Below are 18399 nucleotides of genomic sequence, written 5' to 3' on the forward strand. Positions count from 1 at the left end.
AGAATGCAAAGTCCAAGACAAGCAAATATATCTTTAGAGTAAAAACAGCTTCCAACTTCTATTAATATCTTCCTATACATATAAAGGGACGCGGGTGGTGCTGTGGGTTAAACCACAGAGCCTAGGGCTTGCCGAATGGAAGGTTGGCGGTTCGAATCCCCGTGATGGGGTGAGCTCCCATTGCTCGGTCCCTGCTCCTGCCAACCTAGAAGTTCGACAGCATGTCAAAGTGCAAGTAGACAAATAGGCACCACTCCGGCGGGAAGGTAAATGGCGTTTCCGTGCACTGCTCTGGTTTCGCCAGAAGTGGCTTAATCATGCTGGCCACATGACCCGGAAAAACTGTCTGTGGCCAGTAAAGCGAGATGAGCGCCGCAACCCCATAGTCGTTCGTGACTGGACTCAACTGTCAGGGGTCCTTTACCTTTTTATACATATAAATGGGTAAGGCTTTCATCACACAGTCTCCGTGGGAGGCTCTGTAGTAGTAAATCATAATCCTGGATTTGCATGAAGTCAGGGTTGGGCAGGGATTCAAAAGAGAAAGCAGGTTGTACAACTTCACTGGCTATGGCATGGGAGCTAAAAGGGCAAGAAGACTGATATTAGAAAGCTGTGGGAGTGGTCTGAATAGATTGGGAAGTTGTGTTGTTGCTGCTGCTTTTGTTTTAACAAAGAGAAATAGCAAATATGGGTACAACACAGAAGACACCACCAAAAAGCCAACACAGCAGAGCCTGCCCCGACTCCCTTCTTTCTGTACTGAAACTTTGTCACTTCTGGGTTTGCCGCATGCGTAACCTGAAGGATACGCAACCAGAGGTGTGCGTATCCAGAGGTACCACTGTACTTTAAACTGCTATTTCTCCGTCAGTACTTCTCTGCTGCTGACCACAGCTGAGCTTGAATAGAAGGGTGTGAATGAAGTCAGAAGAGCAGGAACATACCTTGCATTCACAGGAGCCTTAAATTCAGAGATCAGTGACCTTTTCAACTCTGAGGGCCACATTCCCATCTGGGCAACCTTCTGAGGGCCAAATGCCAGCAGTGGGTGAGGCCGGAGGCAAAACTGGGCAAAGCAACAAATGTGAATTTTACCTTTATACAGCATGTGCTCACACAAAAACACTCGCACTGCTCTCTAGCCTTTATCCAGGCAGGCAAGAGTCATGATCAGGACCAATGAGGTGTACAGCCTGGAGAGGGGAATGTTCTGAGGATTAGGCTTGAAGGTTCCTCCACCTTGCTTTAGTCATTTTATTTATTTCCCACAAAATGCAGATTCTTTTTTGTGGCATACAATTTTGTACATACAAAATACAATTTTGTACTCTTTGCTTTAAATGATATTGAGACTACTAAGGTTAAAGCTATGTTTGGTAGGAGGTAAGGCTGTGATTGCTTTGTTACACCCCCCTCCCATACACACACACACACACACACACGTATGTGTGTGTGTGCACGCGCATGTATATATATGTATATGTATATATATGTATATGTATACACACACCCTGCATACACACGCACACAAACGCACACACGCAGCTAGCAATTTGACTACATTACAGCTGCATATTTGTGGCCTGCTGCTGCCACTGAAGATGCAGTTGCTATGGCAACGTGTCTTACCAGCTTCCTTTTGTATGCCATATGCATCTCTGCAAGATAAGCCAACCTTCCTGGTTTATTTTTAAGCCACCACATGCGTTTAACACCTTCCTGTCTAGGGACAGCCTATCCAAGTGTAAGAGCAACCTGGAATATCTGTTTCAGCATAGCAGCAATATAGAGCTAAGGATCAATGAAGATTGATGGTTATGAGGAAGAAGAAAATAATATTGTTGTATGATGACAGAGTACTCTTCCATGTCTGATTGTTCCATTAAAAGTCTTTTTAAAAGATTTTATAGAAATGTGTCACTTGCTCTGTGAGAGGCTAATAATCTCACATACTACTAATTTTCTAATAATAATTTATTACTATTTATTTGAGTGATGGCATTTGAGAATCAAACATTATCTCTGAAGAAATGGGAGAAGTTTTAGAGCAGAACAGGGTTATTTTATCTACAGTGGTACCTCGGTTTAAGAACAGTCCAGTTTAAGAACGATTTGGTTTACAAACTTCGCAAAACCGGAAATAGTGTCTTGGTTTGAAAACTTTACCTCGGTCTAAGAACAGAATCCAAACGGTGGAAGGACACTAGCGGCAGGAGGACTCATTAGGGAAAGCGTGCCTCGGTTTAAGAACAGTTTTGGTTTAAGAACGGACTTCTGGAACCAATGAAGTTCGTAAACCAAGGTACCACTTCATTAGCAATTGATTTAGTCACTGCGAGTTGATGCCAACTGAGGTATTTGTGTCTATTTTGGGGTTATTATAATAAACAACAACAACAACAACAACAACAACAACTTATTACTTATACCCACCCATCTGGCCAGGCCTCCCCAGCCGCTCTGGGCAGCTTCCAACAGGATTTTAAAAAACACAGTAAAAGATCAAACATTAAAAACTTCCCTAAACATGATTTTAAAGATATGAATGGCAGAAGGTTTTAGATAGATCTCTTCCGTTCATAAAACTATTTAGCAATTCAATGACTGAGAGCCAGTTCTACTCCAGCACTTGAAAGGCATTTCAAATTGGAACACACCCATGTTCAAAAAGATGTTTCCAGAATTCAGAGGCTGGAACAACATGACAATATTTGATTCATAATTTGCAAAATGCTGTTTCCATTCTCCCACTTTGCAGGTTCACATTAACAAAATAATAACAATAATCTAGCAAGTATCTCCCAGTGTTGAAAGGAAGCTGGCCTGAGATCCATATTAATAAGATTCCTGAACTCTCTCCAATGCCGCAACAGAGGCTTGCCCTTCATTTAGAAACAGGTACTCTGTTCAAGTTGCTTCAAGCTCCCTGCCACAGGAACACTTTGCTTCTTCATTCTAAAACATGTTCACTTCCTTGAGTAATGAGAAGACTTGGTCAAACCCTACAGAATTTAGCTTCCTCTGTGTGAGAGAGCACTGGAATATAGTTTATGTATACAGTGATGTTACACCCCAACCCAATCTCTGAGCAGTGATAGATTCCAGGGGTTCCAGGCTTCCTTGGAATGAGGGGCAACAGAAACTGTGGTGCCTTTAGGGCATATGGTTTATATATGCATATATACAACCTGAGCCTAACCCGCATTAGCACCCTAACAGATCTTGCTTCCCCATTAGGTTTCCAGGGGAGCCCCAAACGTGTCTCTGACTCTCTAGCTTCTGCCCACTCTTCTCACTCAGCTCACGAACACTGCTTTCTGCCTATTGCCCTTCTACGTACCAGCCAGGTGAGGAGGTTGGAAGATCCACCCATTAGCCAGAAGGGCACCATCACTTGGTTGTAGCTCTGGCAACCCAACTCATTCTTTTGGGATGCCAATAAGAACACTTAAGTGGTCAGCTACAGGTTATCTCACAAAGGAACTTGTCTGATTAGTTCAACAATAGAATCCTCCATTAGATTTTAATACAGGACCCCAAGAACTGGAAGGGACTCAGATTGACCCCCTAAACCTGCAACAATACACAGCCTAGGACCCTCGTACCTACGGGACCACCTCTCCCGGTATGCCCCACGGAGGACCTTATGGTCCATAAATGGCAACACCCCCTAGGTCCCAGGCCCTAAGGAAATCAGATTAGCCTCAACCAAAGCCAGGGCCTTTTCAACACTGGCTCCAGCCTGGTGGAACGCTCTGTCTCATGACGCCAGGGCCCTGCGGGATCTGATTTCTTTCCGCAGGGCCTGTAAGACAGAGTTGTTCTGCCTGGCCTTTGGCTTAGAATCAATTTGATTCCCTCCCCCTCTTTCTTTTTTCCTTTCTCCTCCTGTGATGAGGCCGCATTTTAATGTTTTATTTTAATCTTGTTTTTTAAGTTGTATTTCAAACAACTTGTTTTTATTATTGGTTGTTAGCTGCCCTGAGCCTGGCCTTGGCTGGGGAGGGCGATGTATAAATAAAATTATTTATTTATTTACATAATAATAATAATAATAATAATAATAATAATAAATATGCAAGCAGAGCATAGTGGAAGCAAACAACCTCCAACAGTAGACAGCAGAACTGCAGGTTCTGCAAGATTCCCACCCCATGAAAAGCAACAGGATGGGTCCCCAAGGCTCCCTACTCCAAGCTGCTTCTACTTCAGGCAAACTCACAGCTCAAAACCTTGCCATTCTCTGTCTGAATTTCTCTGCCTCCCAATTCAAACTTGCATGTTCTCATTCAGCCCACATTGAGGAGGAGAAGAACACAAAGCAGAACAACAGCATGGAAAACAAAGGAGTGGAAATCTTGGGTGGGGGGACTGCTTGCCCTGATTTCCTAGTTCCTATTCTCAAGATAGCTTTAACAATCATACTGTTTTGCCTGAATGCCATAACAAAACTAAATGAGAATATAAACAACCCAGCACGCAACTAAAATCCTAACACAGTAACATCTAAACAAAATACAGATGATGATGATTATATCAAGAGAGATCCTTTTGCATTTTAATAAAATGAAATGAAAGACATCCTCTGAGCAACCCCCCATTTAAAAATTTGTCTCTGGTGGCGCTGTGGGTTAAACCACAGAACCTAGGACTTGCCAATCAGAAGGTCGGCAGTTCGAATCCCCGCAACAGGGTGAGCTCCCGTTGCACGGTTCCTGCTCCTGCCAACCTAGCAGTTTGAAAGCACGTCAAAGTGTAAGTAGATACATAGGTACTGCTCCGGCGGGAAGGTAAACAGTGTTTCCATGCGCTGCTCTGGTTCACCAGAAGCGGCTTAGTAATGCTGGCCACATGACCCAGAAGCTGTATGCCGGCTCCCTCGGCCAATAAAGCGAAATGAGCACGCCCACAATTGGACCTAATGGTCAGGGGTCCCTTTACCTTTACTTTAATCACAGCAAAGAAAAAAGAAGAGTCTCTCAGTAGCCATCTCAGAACCTCACTTGAAAGGGGGGTGTCAGTTTAAGTCCTTGAGGCCAAAGGCAGCCCTCCATCTTTCTTTCTGTCTGGTCTTGGGACTCTCTGCACATCCCCCTCTTCACTAGCCCTGCTTCAGATCTTCCTCAAGTGCTTTTGCCTGGCTAGAATTTGTCCTTGAACTGTGATAGTGATGCCTCTTGCTTACGTGGGTGGAGATGTATGTGTTTGTGCATAGAGGGAAGTGGGGCAGACTGATGCAGAAAAATTTCATCTCCTATTTTATGTACCAAAATGAGTCAAATAAAAAAAATTGCTTTATGCACGGCATAACTAATCAATATTATAATAGCAATCAAAAGAAGTTAGAAGATAATGGAAATATAATGACTTGAGTAAAAAAAATGGGTTTTGTATCATTCTGCCCCACCTACAGGGCACTTTGATACAGTGGATGGGGCACTTTGATACAAAACGTAAATTGTATGAGAATGGTAATTATTTAGAAAAAAATAATGAAAAAACCAATTTTTATCTAGAGATCATAATCAGCCTTACAATTTGTTACTTAAAATCTAAATTACGTATCAAAACTAACAGTCACATATATAGACTTTATGGCAGGTTTTCTTAGCAAAACATCAAAACTTTTATTAATCTTTCCTCAAACATCCTATCCAATTTAATAAAAAAAAAACTTTGGAAAAACTTTAGAAAGTACAAGAACTCATGTTAGGTAGTAAAAAAATAGTAATTTAAACAAAATGCTTATAAAAAATAAGATAATTACTTAACGTTTAGCTTCTATTGCACATTATATCCACTGAAGTCAAAAGAAAAAGTTTAAAGAGATAATGTTTGAGATGCACCCTTTGAGAAATTTGGTTTTGGCAACTGCAAAACAACATCCTTGAAATCAATGCTTGCCTTATCTTCTACAATGGGGAAGACAAACATACAAGATCCTGTTTTCCCCCGGAGATATGACACTTGATAATCAGATATTTAGAAATGACTTTGGCCATGTAGTAAACAACGGTTTTTTTTCTTTTCAAATTTCATGAGTAGGAAATCAGTTTAGAGACTCCATGTAAACTTGTATATTGGGGCACTATTGTACACTAGCGGGGCACTTTTATACGTATCAATGTGCCCTGTGTCTTAGTGTATCAAAGTGCCCCAACAGACGTTTTCAGAAAACTAAAAGTTATTAATAAAACCACTGAACTTACTTACACTTACATGTAATCCTGATTACTGAGTGGGATAACTTACCTTTGGTATTTTTAAATCTTAACAAAACAACATAAAACAGCATTGGAACACTTTTACATTTCACGTAATTTTTCAGTTAGCTGCACTAAAAACACACCTACTCCCGTCAAATGCCAACAGGGAACTGGCGGGTGGCATGGTCGCAACTGTTGTACTCACACATGTATAGACACGTTTTATTGATGTTATGACACGAATAACGTTTCTCGATATTGAAATATTGTTGGTGTATCAATGTGTCCCTTGCATCAATGTGTCCCGCCTCCCCCTAGTTTGTTTTCATGGCTGAAATGAGTCTGTTTGTAGAAAGATATGAGTTACGTTTGTTTCTTTGCCGTTTTTGGCTTTGGCCCTCTCCACCCCTGGGCATGAAGCCCCAAGAAGGCTTCCCTTGAGGCAATGTGACTTTTGAGCTAAGAAAGATGCCACACTCCTGATGCAGACCAATAATGAATCTGAGGCATAGCTGTCAACTTTTCCCTTTTCTTGCGAGGAATCCTATTCGGAATAATGGAATTTCGCTTAAAAAAAGGGAAACATTGACAGCTATGTTCTGAGGAGGGAACTGAGAGGAAGGCAGCCTGGGAGAAAAGGAGGGGGAACAGAATCATAGTAAATGAATACACGCAGACTGTTTTAACAACATCCATCCTGCGCAGTCAAAGACATTTGCTAAATAAGTGCAAAAATGTTCCCCTTATCAGAAATATTAGGACGCTGCTCTTTGTTTTCAGCTTCTGCTAAAGAAAAAGTTGTTTAAGCAAGTTATGTAAATTTCACATGCAATATTATTTTAGAACGTGCTTTTTTTAGTGCTGGTTTTATTTATAAGCATTTTTTAAGTGACCTTGTATTTAACATCTGATCGTACCAGTAATTAGAGTATATGTTATGCAAACCACTTACAAGTAAATAACATGTTAAGTAGCATATTAATTCTATTAAATAAATATAAATAAATAAATGTCAAACTAGAGCTGAGCCAAAATGATAAGAGCTACAGAATGGAAACAGTACGGAGTGTGACAAATACAGATCGGAATTGAAATCAATGTCATTTTACATCCAAGTTTAAATACAGTTTTGGTCCATGATAAAAGAGAGTCGTGCAAGCCCTGATTTTGTCTTGTCAAACCAGATTGGCTTAACAAACCAATACATTATTAACATCAGCAACATCGCTACAGCTTGGACTCGAAATTCACTGCCTGGTTTGTGGTTTGAAGTTTCAAAAAGGAATATGTGAAAATAGTTTTTAATTTGAATTCTGAAACACGGCCCAATTTTAACCTGTGTGTGAAATTGTATTTCACCTACATCAAAATATACTGGGATCAGTCCATGATCTATGCTAGTGGTTCCCCAACTTTTTCAGGACACTGTCCCACTTGGTTCTATAAACTCATCCCAAGCAGCCACTACGCTATAAAAAGCATTATTCAGAAAAGCGGTTTGCACAACCCATGAAGGACACAATAAAATTCAAAACAGTAATTGCACATTTATTCAAAAGATAAATGTATGCAAAAATAAATATATGTTCTGATCTAATCTTGTAACTAAAAAAAAAAAGAATATACAGGAAAAGAATATTGCATGAAAAATATTTTTAGGCATTCTTACTACTGAAAATACAAGGGTGAAGGAATTTCATAGTATAAATTGTTTATATATAGATACCTCCAAAATATGCAAAAACCTTCAACTACCACAGATGTACAGTAACTAATTTATAAGACAATCAATATTACCAATAATTGGCTATATTGTGGTTTGTTACAACTAAGAATCATAAATACAAACAAATGTGACTAAAGCAAACAACTTTGGAAGCGACAAGAGCAATAAAACTTTAAATATAAAACAAGTAAGGTGTTTCGCTTTAGGCTCTCGCCTAGTCAATACTAAATAAGAAATCAGTGCACTCAGAAAAGCCCACCTACAGCACCCCACTGCTGCCCCCTTGCCTTTTAATAAGGGGGGGGATGTAACCACCTCCACAACTTAATGCTTAATGGGGCAGTGTAGGGGTGGCTCGGAGGCTTTGTAGATACCAGGGGTAGCCATCAAGGGCACCATTGCATGTATAGGCACTATGCCAATGAGCCTTGCCTTTGGATTACAGCACAATTGCCCTTCTAGGGTGACGGAAGCAGTAGTAATAATAAATTATCCAGTTAAAACAAACATACCCTCTAAAAATTGAGTGGCAGTAATTAATACAAGGGCAATGAATAAAAGCATTTAATAAAAAGCTTCAGCATTTAAAAGTGGACAGAAATAAAAAACATCTAAAGCTTTTTCCCTTAAACATTTTCAAGATTAGGGCTACATCATTTGTTTCGTGGAGGAGAAAGTTGTGCAATCACAGGGGGCACAATTTGCACACATGATGTATCTCAATCATTTAAGATGATTAATTGAATCGTACTGATTTGCTGAATCCTGATGTAATTTCCCCATGAATAACTCCCCGCTCTCAAACAAAAACAACCCCACACACTATTAAAGCAACATTGGCCATGCGGGTCAATGATGCCAACTTTAAAAATGAAGATGAAACATTTTTATTATTTGTTTCAGCTGAGGATTGTTGAGTAGATAGTTTTATACAGGCATCCCCAAGGCTAGTGTCTCAGGTCAGGTCCTGGTGGAGAACAATAAAAGGCCCTCTGCACATGGTCAAAATCAGCCCTCCTTTACCAGCACCTAACATATCCCTGCAGTGACTCCAATCATGAAAAACTGTTCCTGACTCAAATCTGGCTTGAATTAATCCATACTCTCTTCCACCTCTTGGAAAAGAAGAACAAACATTTATTGGGCCTGTGCAGATCTAACATATCTCATCCTATTAAGCCACAATATGCCCAAGCCTTGTCCACACAGTCCCTCTCTTTCCTCCTCCTGTCACAACATGCCACAGTTGAAGACTTCATGGGTTAATTAATCATGGATTCCTGCTTCATTAGAACTGGGAAACTGAGGTTACTGGGATTGGGGAAACTTATATCTGAATGCAATTTCACCCAACGTGATCCTGGTAACCATAGATTCCTGGTTCAGACATAACAGGGGACAACTGTTGGTTAACCCAGGAAATCTGGTGCACACCAAGAGGGAGCAAGGAAGAGGTGGTAAACAAGGCTTGGGCACAGCTTGTCTCAATAAACTGATATACATTATGCCAAAGCCAGGCCATTAAGAGGTGAGAAACAATAGAGATAATCATACTCAAGTAGAATAGGTACTTCACAAATACCTGTGGGCGTTTCCATTCCACTCTCCCCTGTGGAGGAGTGTTGTAGAAGAGAGATGCATCGCAAGCTGGAAATTCAGGGTCTTCAAAGAGCTTGCCTTCTTCAAGGCATTGCCGCTTGAGTTCGAAGTAATTTTGGTCCTTGAAGGGTTTTGCCGTTGTAGAACGCATGGCGATCTGTCTAAAGCCAGATGAAGACAAATCGTTTTGTAAAAACTGTTTAACCAACATATCAGTCTAAGACATGAGCAGCAAGAAGCAAATCCAAGGCAAGGCCGATCATCTTTACAAATGATGGATTGCAAATTAAAAGAAGGGTACAGGTATGGCAGAATTGATGGGCTGAAGAGTAATAAAGAGCTATGTGCCTAAATACTTGTGGCATTCTCTCTCTTTCATGAAGGATGCCAGTGGGGACTGATCCATTGGGGCAAATGTTGAGGTGCTGCCCACCAACTTCATTCTGCTCTGAGCCAGTATAGTCTACTCTGATTCTTCGCAAATATAATCTAAAGTCTCTCCCCGTCATTTTCTGCCTTGTCCCTTTAAACAGAGATTGTAGCGATATGAACACTGCTTATCTGGAGAAAAATTCAGCATAACCGCTGACTCTTTGTGAATAATGCAGTACTTTTTTTGGACCATGCAACTGGGTGCCCATGGGCCTTTCTAATGGGATTGACACCCTCCCAGAAAAGCAGCTGGCCCTGAACCTTATTATTGCATCATTCACATGCAACCCACAACTTTTTAGGATCACACCATGGTGAAATGATTTCCGTGCCATGATTACCTTGTTCAATGTATAATTAATGTTAATATTAGGCAGGCATCTTCATTGCATTGTTTTCTGTTGTTGTTTAGGCCAGCTGAATCATAGAATCAGAGAATTGAATAGTTGGAAGGGACCCTGAAGATCCAACTCCCTGGAATGCAGGAATATACAGTTGTCCCATACGGGGCTCAAACCCACAACACTGGAATTATCAGCACCATGCTTTAACCAACTGAGCTGTCCAACTAAGCCAGGCATATAATTTTATTGTTCATATTTGTTTCTAAAACAGTTGATTTTAAGTATTTTTTTTAATAGTGTTGTCTGCTGCTTTTAAAGTTTTTTGGTTTTTAGGTTATTTTTAATAAAGGTATTAAACTCATGTAAGCTATTTTGCTAAACGAAATTTAAAACAAAATTCATCCTTTGGAACACATTACAAGAACAGAAAGCAGAAGGGCCTGGCATGCCGAAAGTCCCTAGTTTGATCCCCGGCAGTTTCAGGTAGGACAATATTCCTGCCTGAAACCCTGGAGAGCTGTTGCCAGTCAGTGTAAACAATATTGCGCTAGATGGAGCAATGGTCTGACTCAGTATGAAGCGGCTTGCCTCACTGAAGATCTCACTTCATGAATCTTACGATAACCACAAAGCTTACACTATAACAAATAGATTAATTTAAGGTTCCACAAGATTCTTTTTGTCCTCTCTCACACACAGAAGCACTGCAAATTTGAGGTGGGGGTATAAAGACTGGACGTGGACCAAAAATACATTGTCTTCTTGGGTAGGATGGAGATCGTTAGTTTGTGATACAACTCATTGGCATATTCTGATTTAAAAAAAAACCCAAAACACTGCAGTGGATAAACTGCAAATGCGTTTTATGAACATGTCCCAGCCTAAATCAGCTCAAGGGAAATATTCTCTCCATATGTCTGCAAACTGCTGTGCCGCAATTCACACAGGTCGGATTTTAATGGTCATCACCCCACACCCCCTTTTCTGCTTTCAGTACACAACACTGATTAGGAATCTCCTGAGGTTTTCCGACAACATCATGGTTCAGTGCATATTATAAAAATGTGATCTAACAAGTTAAGGCTGCAGGGAAAAATAAGGTGTGACTTTGTGGGGTGGCGGTTGGGGGGGAGGGAGGAGAGGATGTGATTCTGTATGAGTTAATCACCACCACAACTATCACAATGGGAGAGGGGCTCTTCCTTCCATAATTAGAGTAGAAACGTAATCAACAGAAGCATCTGCTGCCCACAAACGTTTATCACAAGGTTATAACCTTGTACTAATCTTCTGTGCTGTGTAAAAAGATCTACCCTGATTATCTTATTCCACCTCCGCAGAACCTTTGCAAGACAATGCATTAATGAAACACGGCTTTACAGATATCCGCTGCACGGATCTGAAGGCCTCACTTAGAGTGGCCCATCAGCCAGCTCATTCATACGCGTAACGGCATATAGGAGCACATTACTGTCCTGAGCCGTGTAATGTCACCCAGAGGAGGGACTGGTACAACATTTGGGGCTTTTTAAACCTGGAGGTTGGAGGAGATGAGTAAGGGGGAAAGATGGATGCTTATAAAATTATGCATCCTATAGTAAAGCAGGAATGGAGAAGCTGCAGCCCTCAAAATATTGCTGGAATAGAGCTTCCATCTTTCCGTGCTATTGGTCATGCTGGCTGTGGCTGATGTGAGTTGTAGTTCCACAACATTTGGAAGGACCCCACTCTCCCCCATTCCTAGTTCAGAGAAAGCGGGTGTGGAGAAGTTTCTCACTCTCTCACACAGAACCAGGGTTGGGGACCTAATTGTTAACAAACATATTGGTCAACATAATGCTCTCATGCACACTCAAACACACACATTACGAAATGTTGGTTGTTCAGTTGTGAGTGCTGCAATAATATTATCATATTTATTATATATTATGATCGTCATACAATTGCATTTAAGTGGGTTTCCCCCCTGTGCACTGCTTTGAGTCCAAATGGTATTTGGAGTAAATGTGGTATATAAATAAACTCACCATGACTAATGCCATCAAAAACATATAATCTGCTGGTTTTTAATTTCGGTCTTCAGTTTAATGGAAGATACATTTTAAAAAGATCTCTACAGGCTGCTTTTTAATCTAAGTACAGTTACGGCTTGATGAAATCAGTCAGTAATGCTGTTTGTTTTTAATTGCTGTGTATCTGTGATTTATGGACTTTATTTTTTGTAGCCCCCTGAAGGAGGCTTTTAAACCAAGATTGGCTGGAACACGCTGAGTTGCCATAAAATGAACCCCCCCCCCAGCCTTTTGGCAAACACTCTAGGTTTGGGGCAGATTCAGGGCAGATAAAAGGATGTACTTCTTTACACAATGTGTAGTTAAAGCGATGAAATTTGCTACCGCAACATGTGGTGATGCTGGCTACCTACTTAGAGCTTTAAAATAAATTAAGGTCAGAATGGTCAGTTGCAATCATGGTTATTATGCTACCTCTGCGATTAGAGCCACTATGCCTCTTCATAGCAGTCAATGGGGAACAACAGTAGGAGACAGGGCTATTGCATTCGAGTGCTGCTGGTGGGTTTCTATAGGCTTTGGGCAGGCTGTTGTAGGAAACTGGCTGGTCCTTTCCCCCCATTCACACACACATGCGAGTGGCCCCAGCTAGTCCAGCTCTACAGCAACTGCCCCATTCATCTATATATGATCCTATTTTTAGTTATGTGATTTATTTTTAGTTATGCAGTAAGTAACCCTGTTAAATGGCACATAATGTATGATGGAAGTTGTTTGTTTTTGCGTGATGCCTTCAGAACTCTCCATCCAGCTGTTTACAACCCTGAGAACTCTTCCATCCACAAAATTGGCTCCAGGGGGTTGCAGTTCATACACTGTGCACAGTGTATGAACCACAAGGAACTATGATTTCTAAGGTTGCCAACTTTTCGACTTGTTCACATAGCTCAGCCTTTAATAGCAGCTTAGTATGCAGGAATTAGCAGGTGATAGTATTTAAATCCATGCAATGAAAGATAATCATGGGCTAATCCTTGCATACTGAGCACTTTTCTGAATGGCAAAGTTATAGTGGCCAGTTGAAAAATTGGCAACCCTTGTATCTTCTGAATGACTCAGACTTCCTTTGGAATCAAGAGCATACCTGACGCCTTGGCATGACTTAATTTTGAATTGTGTGAAAACATGCAGAGTTAATCCCCATGAATAGAATTGGTTGAGTGAATCAAACTATGGTTCAGCAGTTGCCCTGGGAAGCTACTTTCCCCCATTCAGTTTTGCAAAATGCCTGGCCCATCAAGCTGCATGGACCTCTCACCAGGAACGTAGGAGGAGAGCCAATTTCCTGATATTGTCACCTGCTTGGGACTCGCAAAACAAAGTAGATACGCTCCAACTATTTCAATTTACCAGGGGCAGCCTCTCAAAATACAGAAAGGCCAAAAAGTGTCTTGGTGTGTAGGTCACTGTTGCTTACTGGGAGGCAGATGGGGAGGTCAGAGGTGGTGGTGTGTTCCGTTAAGTGTAAATGCATCTGCTGGGATTGCCTGATCGGTGTAGTGCATATGTGCTGGTGAAACCAATCTCCCCACCATTTTGCCTGTTTCCTGCCCGGTAAGCAAGGGTGTCCTACCTGCCATGAAGCTCATGTAGAAGTTCTGTTCACTTTGTTTGGTTGTCCCAGGTAGGCAGCAAAGTCAGGAAATACAACAGTCAGGTGATTTTATACTCTCTTACAGCCCCCCACACCATTTAGATGGTAATGTGCATTACTTCACTTACTGCAGAATGTGATGAGCCAGTTCTGCTATATTTATTAGCTCTTCTGCTCATTCTGCCGAGCGGGGCTTGGACATTTGCCCCAGAGTCCTGCCCTGACAGTGCCACTGCCCAAATTGATGTGTCCCTAAATTGTCTTTTGGAGAGAGGCAGGAAAGGGACCTTTAAAAAATGCCGGTTCTGCAAGTTTCAGCTTTCGTGTGGCTGGACCTAAAAGGGATCGGCATCTTCAAACCTTGCTCAGAAACGAAGGTTTCAGCAGGCGTGCCTTGTATGTCGAGCTATATCTGCTGAAACCCTAATTTTTACAGAGCTAACTGATGTAAAGAAACCCTGTTCTGTTTAGCATCTGGCCACCCTGTTTAGCACTGCCCACCCTTGGTCAGCACTGCCATCCGGTTAGGACTTTGGAGAGGACATCCGTAACCCCACTCAGCAACAAGACCAGAAGGCTGCCCAAAGGCAGCGGAACTGGCTCAACAATATTTTGCCCTTAAGTGAATTAATACGCAGTACCATCTAAACAGAGGGGTGACGTAAGACCCATTAAGGCTCCTAGTTCAACTTAACTGAGAGTAAGCCCTCAATAGGGCTTACTTCTGAATAGACCTTGTTAGCTCTGCACTACAAGCCCAGAGTTTAGAATGGTCTAATTGTACCTATGTGGGTATATTGACTCTGCATAGGCATACTGAAAATGGTCATGGAATCATAGAATTGTAGAGATGGAAGGGACCCTGAGGATCTAACCCCCAGCAATGCCTGAATATGCAGCTGTTCCGTATGTGGATCAAACCTGCAACCTTCGCATTATCAGCACCATGCTCTAATCAACTGAGCTATCCAGTAATCCAGTTTTGTTTGCATTTTAATTAGAAACTGCCTAATTTTCCAACCCATATGTGAAATGAAACCCATCAGTCCTTCAAAATTTGCACTTCTCTAAATGTTGTGGCACAGTTGTTCAACCAAACAATATGCACGAAAAGGTATATATTAGGTGTTCTTAACGGCTTAGTTGGCTAGAGTGTGGTGCTGATAACACCAAGGTTGCAGGCTGGTCCCTGTATGTGACAGCTGCATTTTTCTGCCTTGCAACGGGGTTGGACTAGATGATCCTCAGGGTCCCTTCCATCTCTACAATTCTATGATTCCATGACCATTTTCAGTATGCCAATGCAGAGTCAATATACCCACATAGGTACAATTAGACTATTCCAAACTCTGGGCTTGTAGTGCAGACCTAACAAGGTCCATTCAGAAGTAAGCCCTATTGAATTCAGTGATTGAATAACTCTATGATTCTACCATATTTTTCACTCCATAAGACACACTTTTTCCCTCCTAAAAGGGGGAAATGTGTGTGCGGCTTATAGAGCGAATGCAGGGGGGAGGCAGGTGGGAAAAGCCTCCAAGAGCCGCACACAAGCTCCGCACGGCTCTTGCAGGCTTTTCCCCAGGAGGGAGAAGGGAGTGACTGGCCACATCAGTCCCTTCTCCCTCCTCGTAGAAAAGCCTGCAGCTCCTGTGGGCTTTTGCGGGAGGTGGGGAATACTCCCAGAGCTGCTCTTTGGGGCTTGGGGGGGGGGACCCAGGCTTCCCCCGCCAGCCCCAACAAGCTCCTGAGCAGCTCTGGGGTAGCCCGCGAAGCCTCTGCAGGGCAGCGGGATGACTACCCCAGAAGCCAGAACAGCTAGAGAAAGTGCTGCGCAGCACTCCCTCTAGCTGTTTTAGCTTCTGCCTTAGCGGCGCCAAAAGCCCCCAAGAGCCACACACACACACATACCACGTGGCTCATTAAAGAGAGCGCTGAGCAGAGCCTGGGATGCATACAGGTTCTGCTCAGCGCTCCCTTTAAATAATTTTTTTTTTCTTGAATTCCCCCTCTAAAAACTAGGTGCGCCCTATGGTGAGGTGCACCTTATGAAGCGAAAAATACGGTATATTAGTGAAAACAACATACAAAAGGCATTCTATTAGAGAAAATTGCTTGCAAAAAATGTGTATATTAATCAAAACTACATACCTGAATGTGTTTATCAGGAGAAATTTGGCTGGATTGCTGATCGATTCCTGTTAAATTTCTTTCTAAAAATAAAACATAAAAATTGTCAATAGTTGCAAAGATGTATAGGTCTTAAAGTAATATTGGGGGGGAAAGGAGCTGAGAGAACCAAACTGACAGAAATGTCTATCGCTGGTCATAGATGGATAGACAGATCAATCTATTTCTGCTTTGCGTCCCTTTCACCTGTGTCCACTCACATAGGAGTCCATTCTGTCCTGTTTCTGTATCTGTATTAAAAATGCACTCCTAACGATCTCTATTCATATGTAAGTCTCACTAAATTCAACTGGGCTTACTCCCAGGCACGTTGGGGGCTATGACTGCAGCCTAATCTGTGATGGTCATGATCAGTGCTTTTTTATATAAAAAAAAACGTTTAGGGGTACAGTACTCTCATTTTCCTACTCATATTGAAAGACTGCCCCTCAGTGAGGCTGAACTTAGATTCAAAGAATGTTTAGGAGTATGTGTACCCGTGTCTCCCCAGAAAAAAAGCACTGGTGATGATGATTAAAAGCAGCATGAAAACTAACTTTTAAATGCATATGCTGAATTCCTGAAGCACCCCAAGTGCAATAGGGCAGAGAAGGGAGTCAGAACACGACCCTGAGTGTGAAAGCAGGTATGGAAGTTTGCTTCCAAACTATCATTTCTATGTTAGAAGCACAGAAGTGTCTCTAGTTTTATCTGTGAAATGCTTCAAGGTATGGAGACGGGAAGTTCTACAAGCCTGCCATGAATTCCAATGAATCTGAACCTTATCTCTACCTTTCCTGGGCAAATGTGCAGATCAGAATGCAATTATCTTTGAATTTTGTCCTCCTCCAACTTTTGCAAAGTAGTTTTCAGCTACAAAAAAACCCCCAGTGATAATACTGCTATTCACTTTAAAGTACGTACATATTTTAGGGTAAAATGTATTTAGAACTGTACACACCGCAACAAAATATGCATTTATGTTTTCTGATAAAATATTCATTTAACTATGAATTTTATGTTGAATTTTTTTTTATGTATGGTTTCATGCAGAAATGAGATGGAACTTTTGAATGAGTAAATGCAAAATTAACCTGGATGAAAACAGATTGATCCCTCTCTTTCTATTAAACACTCAGTTTCATCTTGAACTGGGCACCTACCTTTCAACATTTTGCGGACAGAAATAGGGACATGCTTGTAGCACTCATTCCAAAGATTACAGCTCCAATGCTCATTCCAAGGATTACACTACCACTGTTACACTGAATTGTGGCTCCACTCTGTCTACCCTGTCTTCTGCCAATTTTAAACCATGGGGAATGTTTGTTGTTTTGATTACCAATATATGCAAGGGGAAATCCTATTGCCTTGCAATAGATTACCAATGGCTCAAAACATGTATCTGCAACTGCAGTCTATGAAACAGCAGGCAATGCACTGCACAGTGTCTCTTAAATTACTGAGGTGCCACTGCTACAGAACTAATAAATCAGCTGCAACACTGAGGCTTCATTCACTTATTCATCACATAGCCTGACATGTGGCATACATAACCTGTAAGAAGTGCCTTTCTGCTTTCTGCTTAGGGCACACAGGACAGTCCCTATGGAAAAGAATCAATAGACACACAAATCTGACATAAGAAATGACAATAGTCAGAAAACAGTAGGACAATATTTTGAATAATTCAGTCTACCTGGACACTCTAAGGATCATCCTTGAACCAAGGAATTTCAAAGGGAGCCACAAATGTGATACTGCTGGATTACAAGTAAATCAAGATATTCAGCTCAACTGAGTTTCCAGACAATAGTTTCCAATTGCATTTTAGATGTTAACTAGTCTCTGCATTACCTGGCTGATTGTTTTATCACACACCACTTCTGTTGTAAAGGGCCACTGTGCTTATTCTGGCTCAAACTGAATTGCCGCTGTCTGTACCTTTTGCATTTCATTTCCCTCTAAGCTCAGGGTTTGCCACCTGTCCCCTCTGCGGTGCATATATTTACAAAAACACTTTGTGCATCCAAGGCAAGTTCATGCCATACTAAATTTGTTGGCCTTTGAGGTGAGTCTTAAGGTTCATGCACATGCCTTGACACCAGAGGTGGCGGACTCCACTTTCCACTATGAGAAACAACTTCAGGAGAGAGAGATGACCCTGAAGAACAACAACAGCTCCCTATTGTTCACACTAAGCACGTGAAAAATGCCCTCTTCACTGGCACGTGCTTTATAAGCACAGGTACAG

General features: G+C 41.6%; 1 protein-coding gene across 1 annotated transcript in view; it reads right to left on the reverse strand.

Moving 5' to 3' along the window:
• The window catches only part of CAPN6 (calpain 6), a 59246-nt gene extending 41590 nt beyond the window's left edge, over positions 1 to 17656 (reverse strand). The window contains exons 1-3 of the mRNA XM_082208650.1: positions 17309 to 17656; positions 16128 to 16189; positions 9518 to 9691 (exon numbers count right to left, since the gene is read on the reverse strand). Of these exons, the coding sequence (XP_082064776.1) occupies positions 9518 to 9691; positions 16128 to 16189; positions 17309 to 17318 (246 nt within the window). The 5' untranslated portion in view covers positions 17319 to 17656. The remainder of the gene's footprint in view (positions 1 to 9517; positions 9692 to 16127; positions 16190 to 17308) is intronic.
• Between the last annotated feature and the right edge of the window lie 743 nt (positions 17657 to 18399).

Source organism: Podarcis vaucheri (genome assembly GCF_965113315.1).
Source record: "Podarcis vaucheri genome assembly, chromosome: Z".
In the NCBI taxonomy this organism is placed as follows: Eukaryota; Metazoa; Chordata; class Lepidosauria; order Squamata; family Lacertidae; genus Podarcis; species Podarcis vaucheri.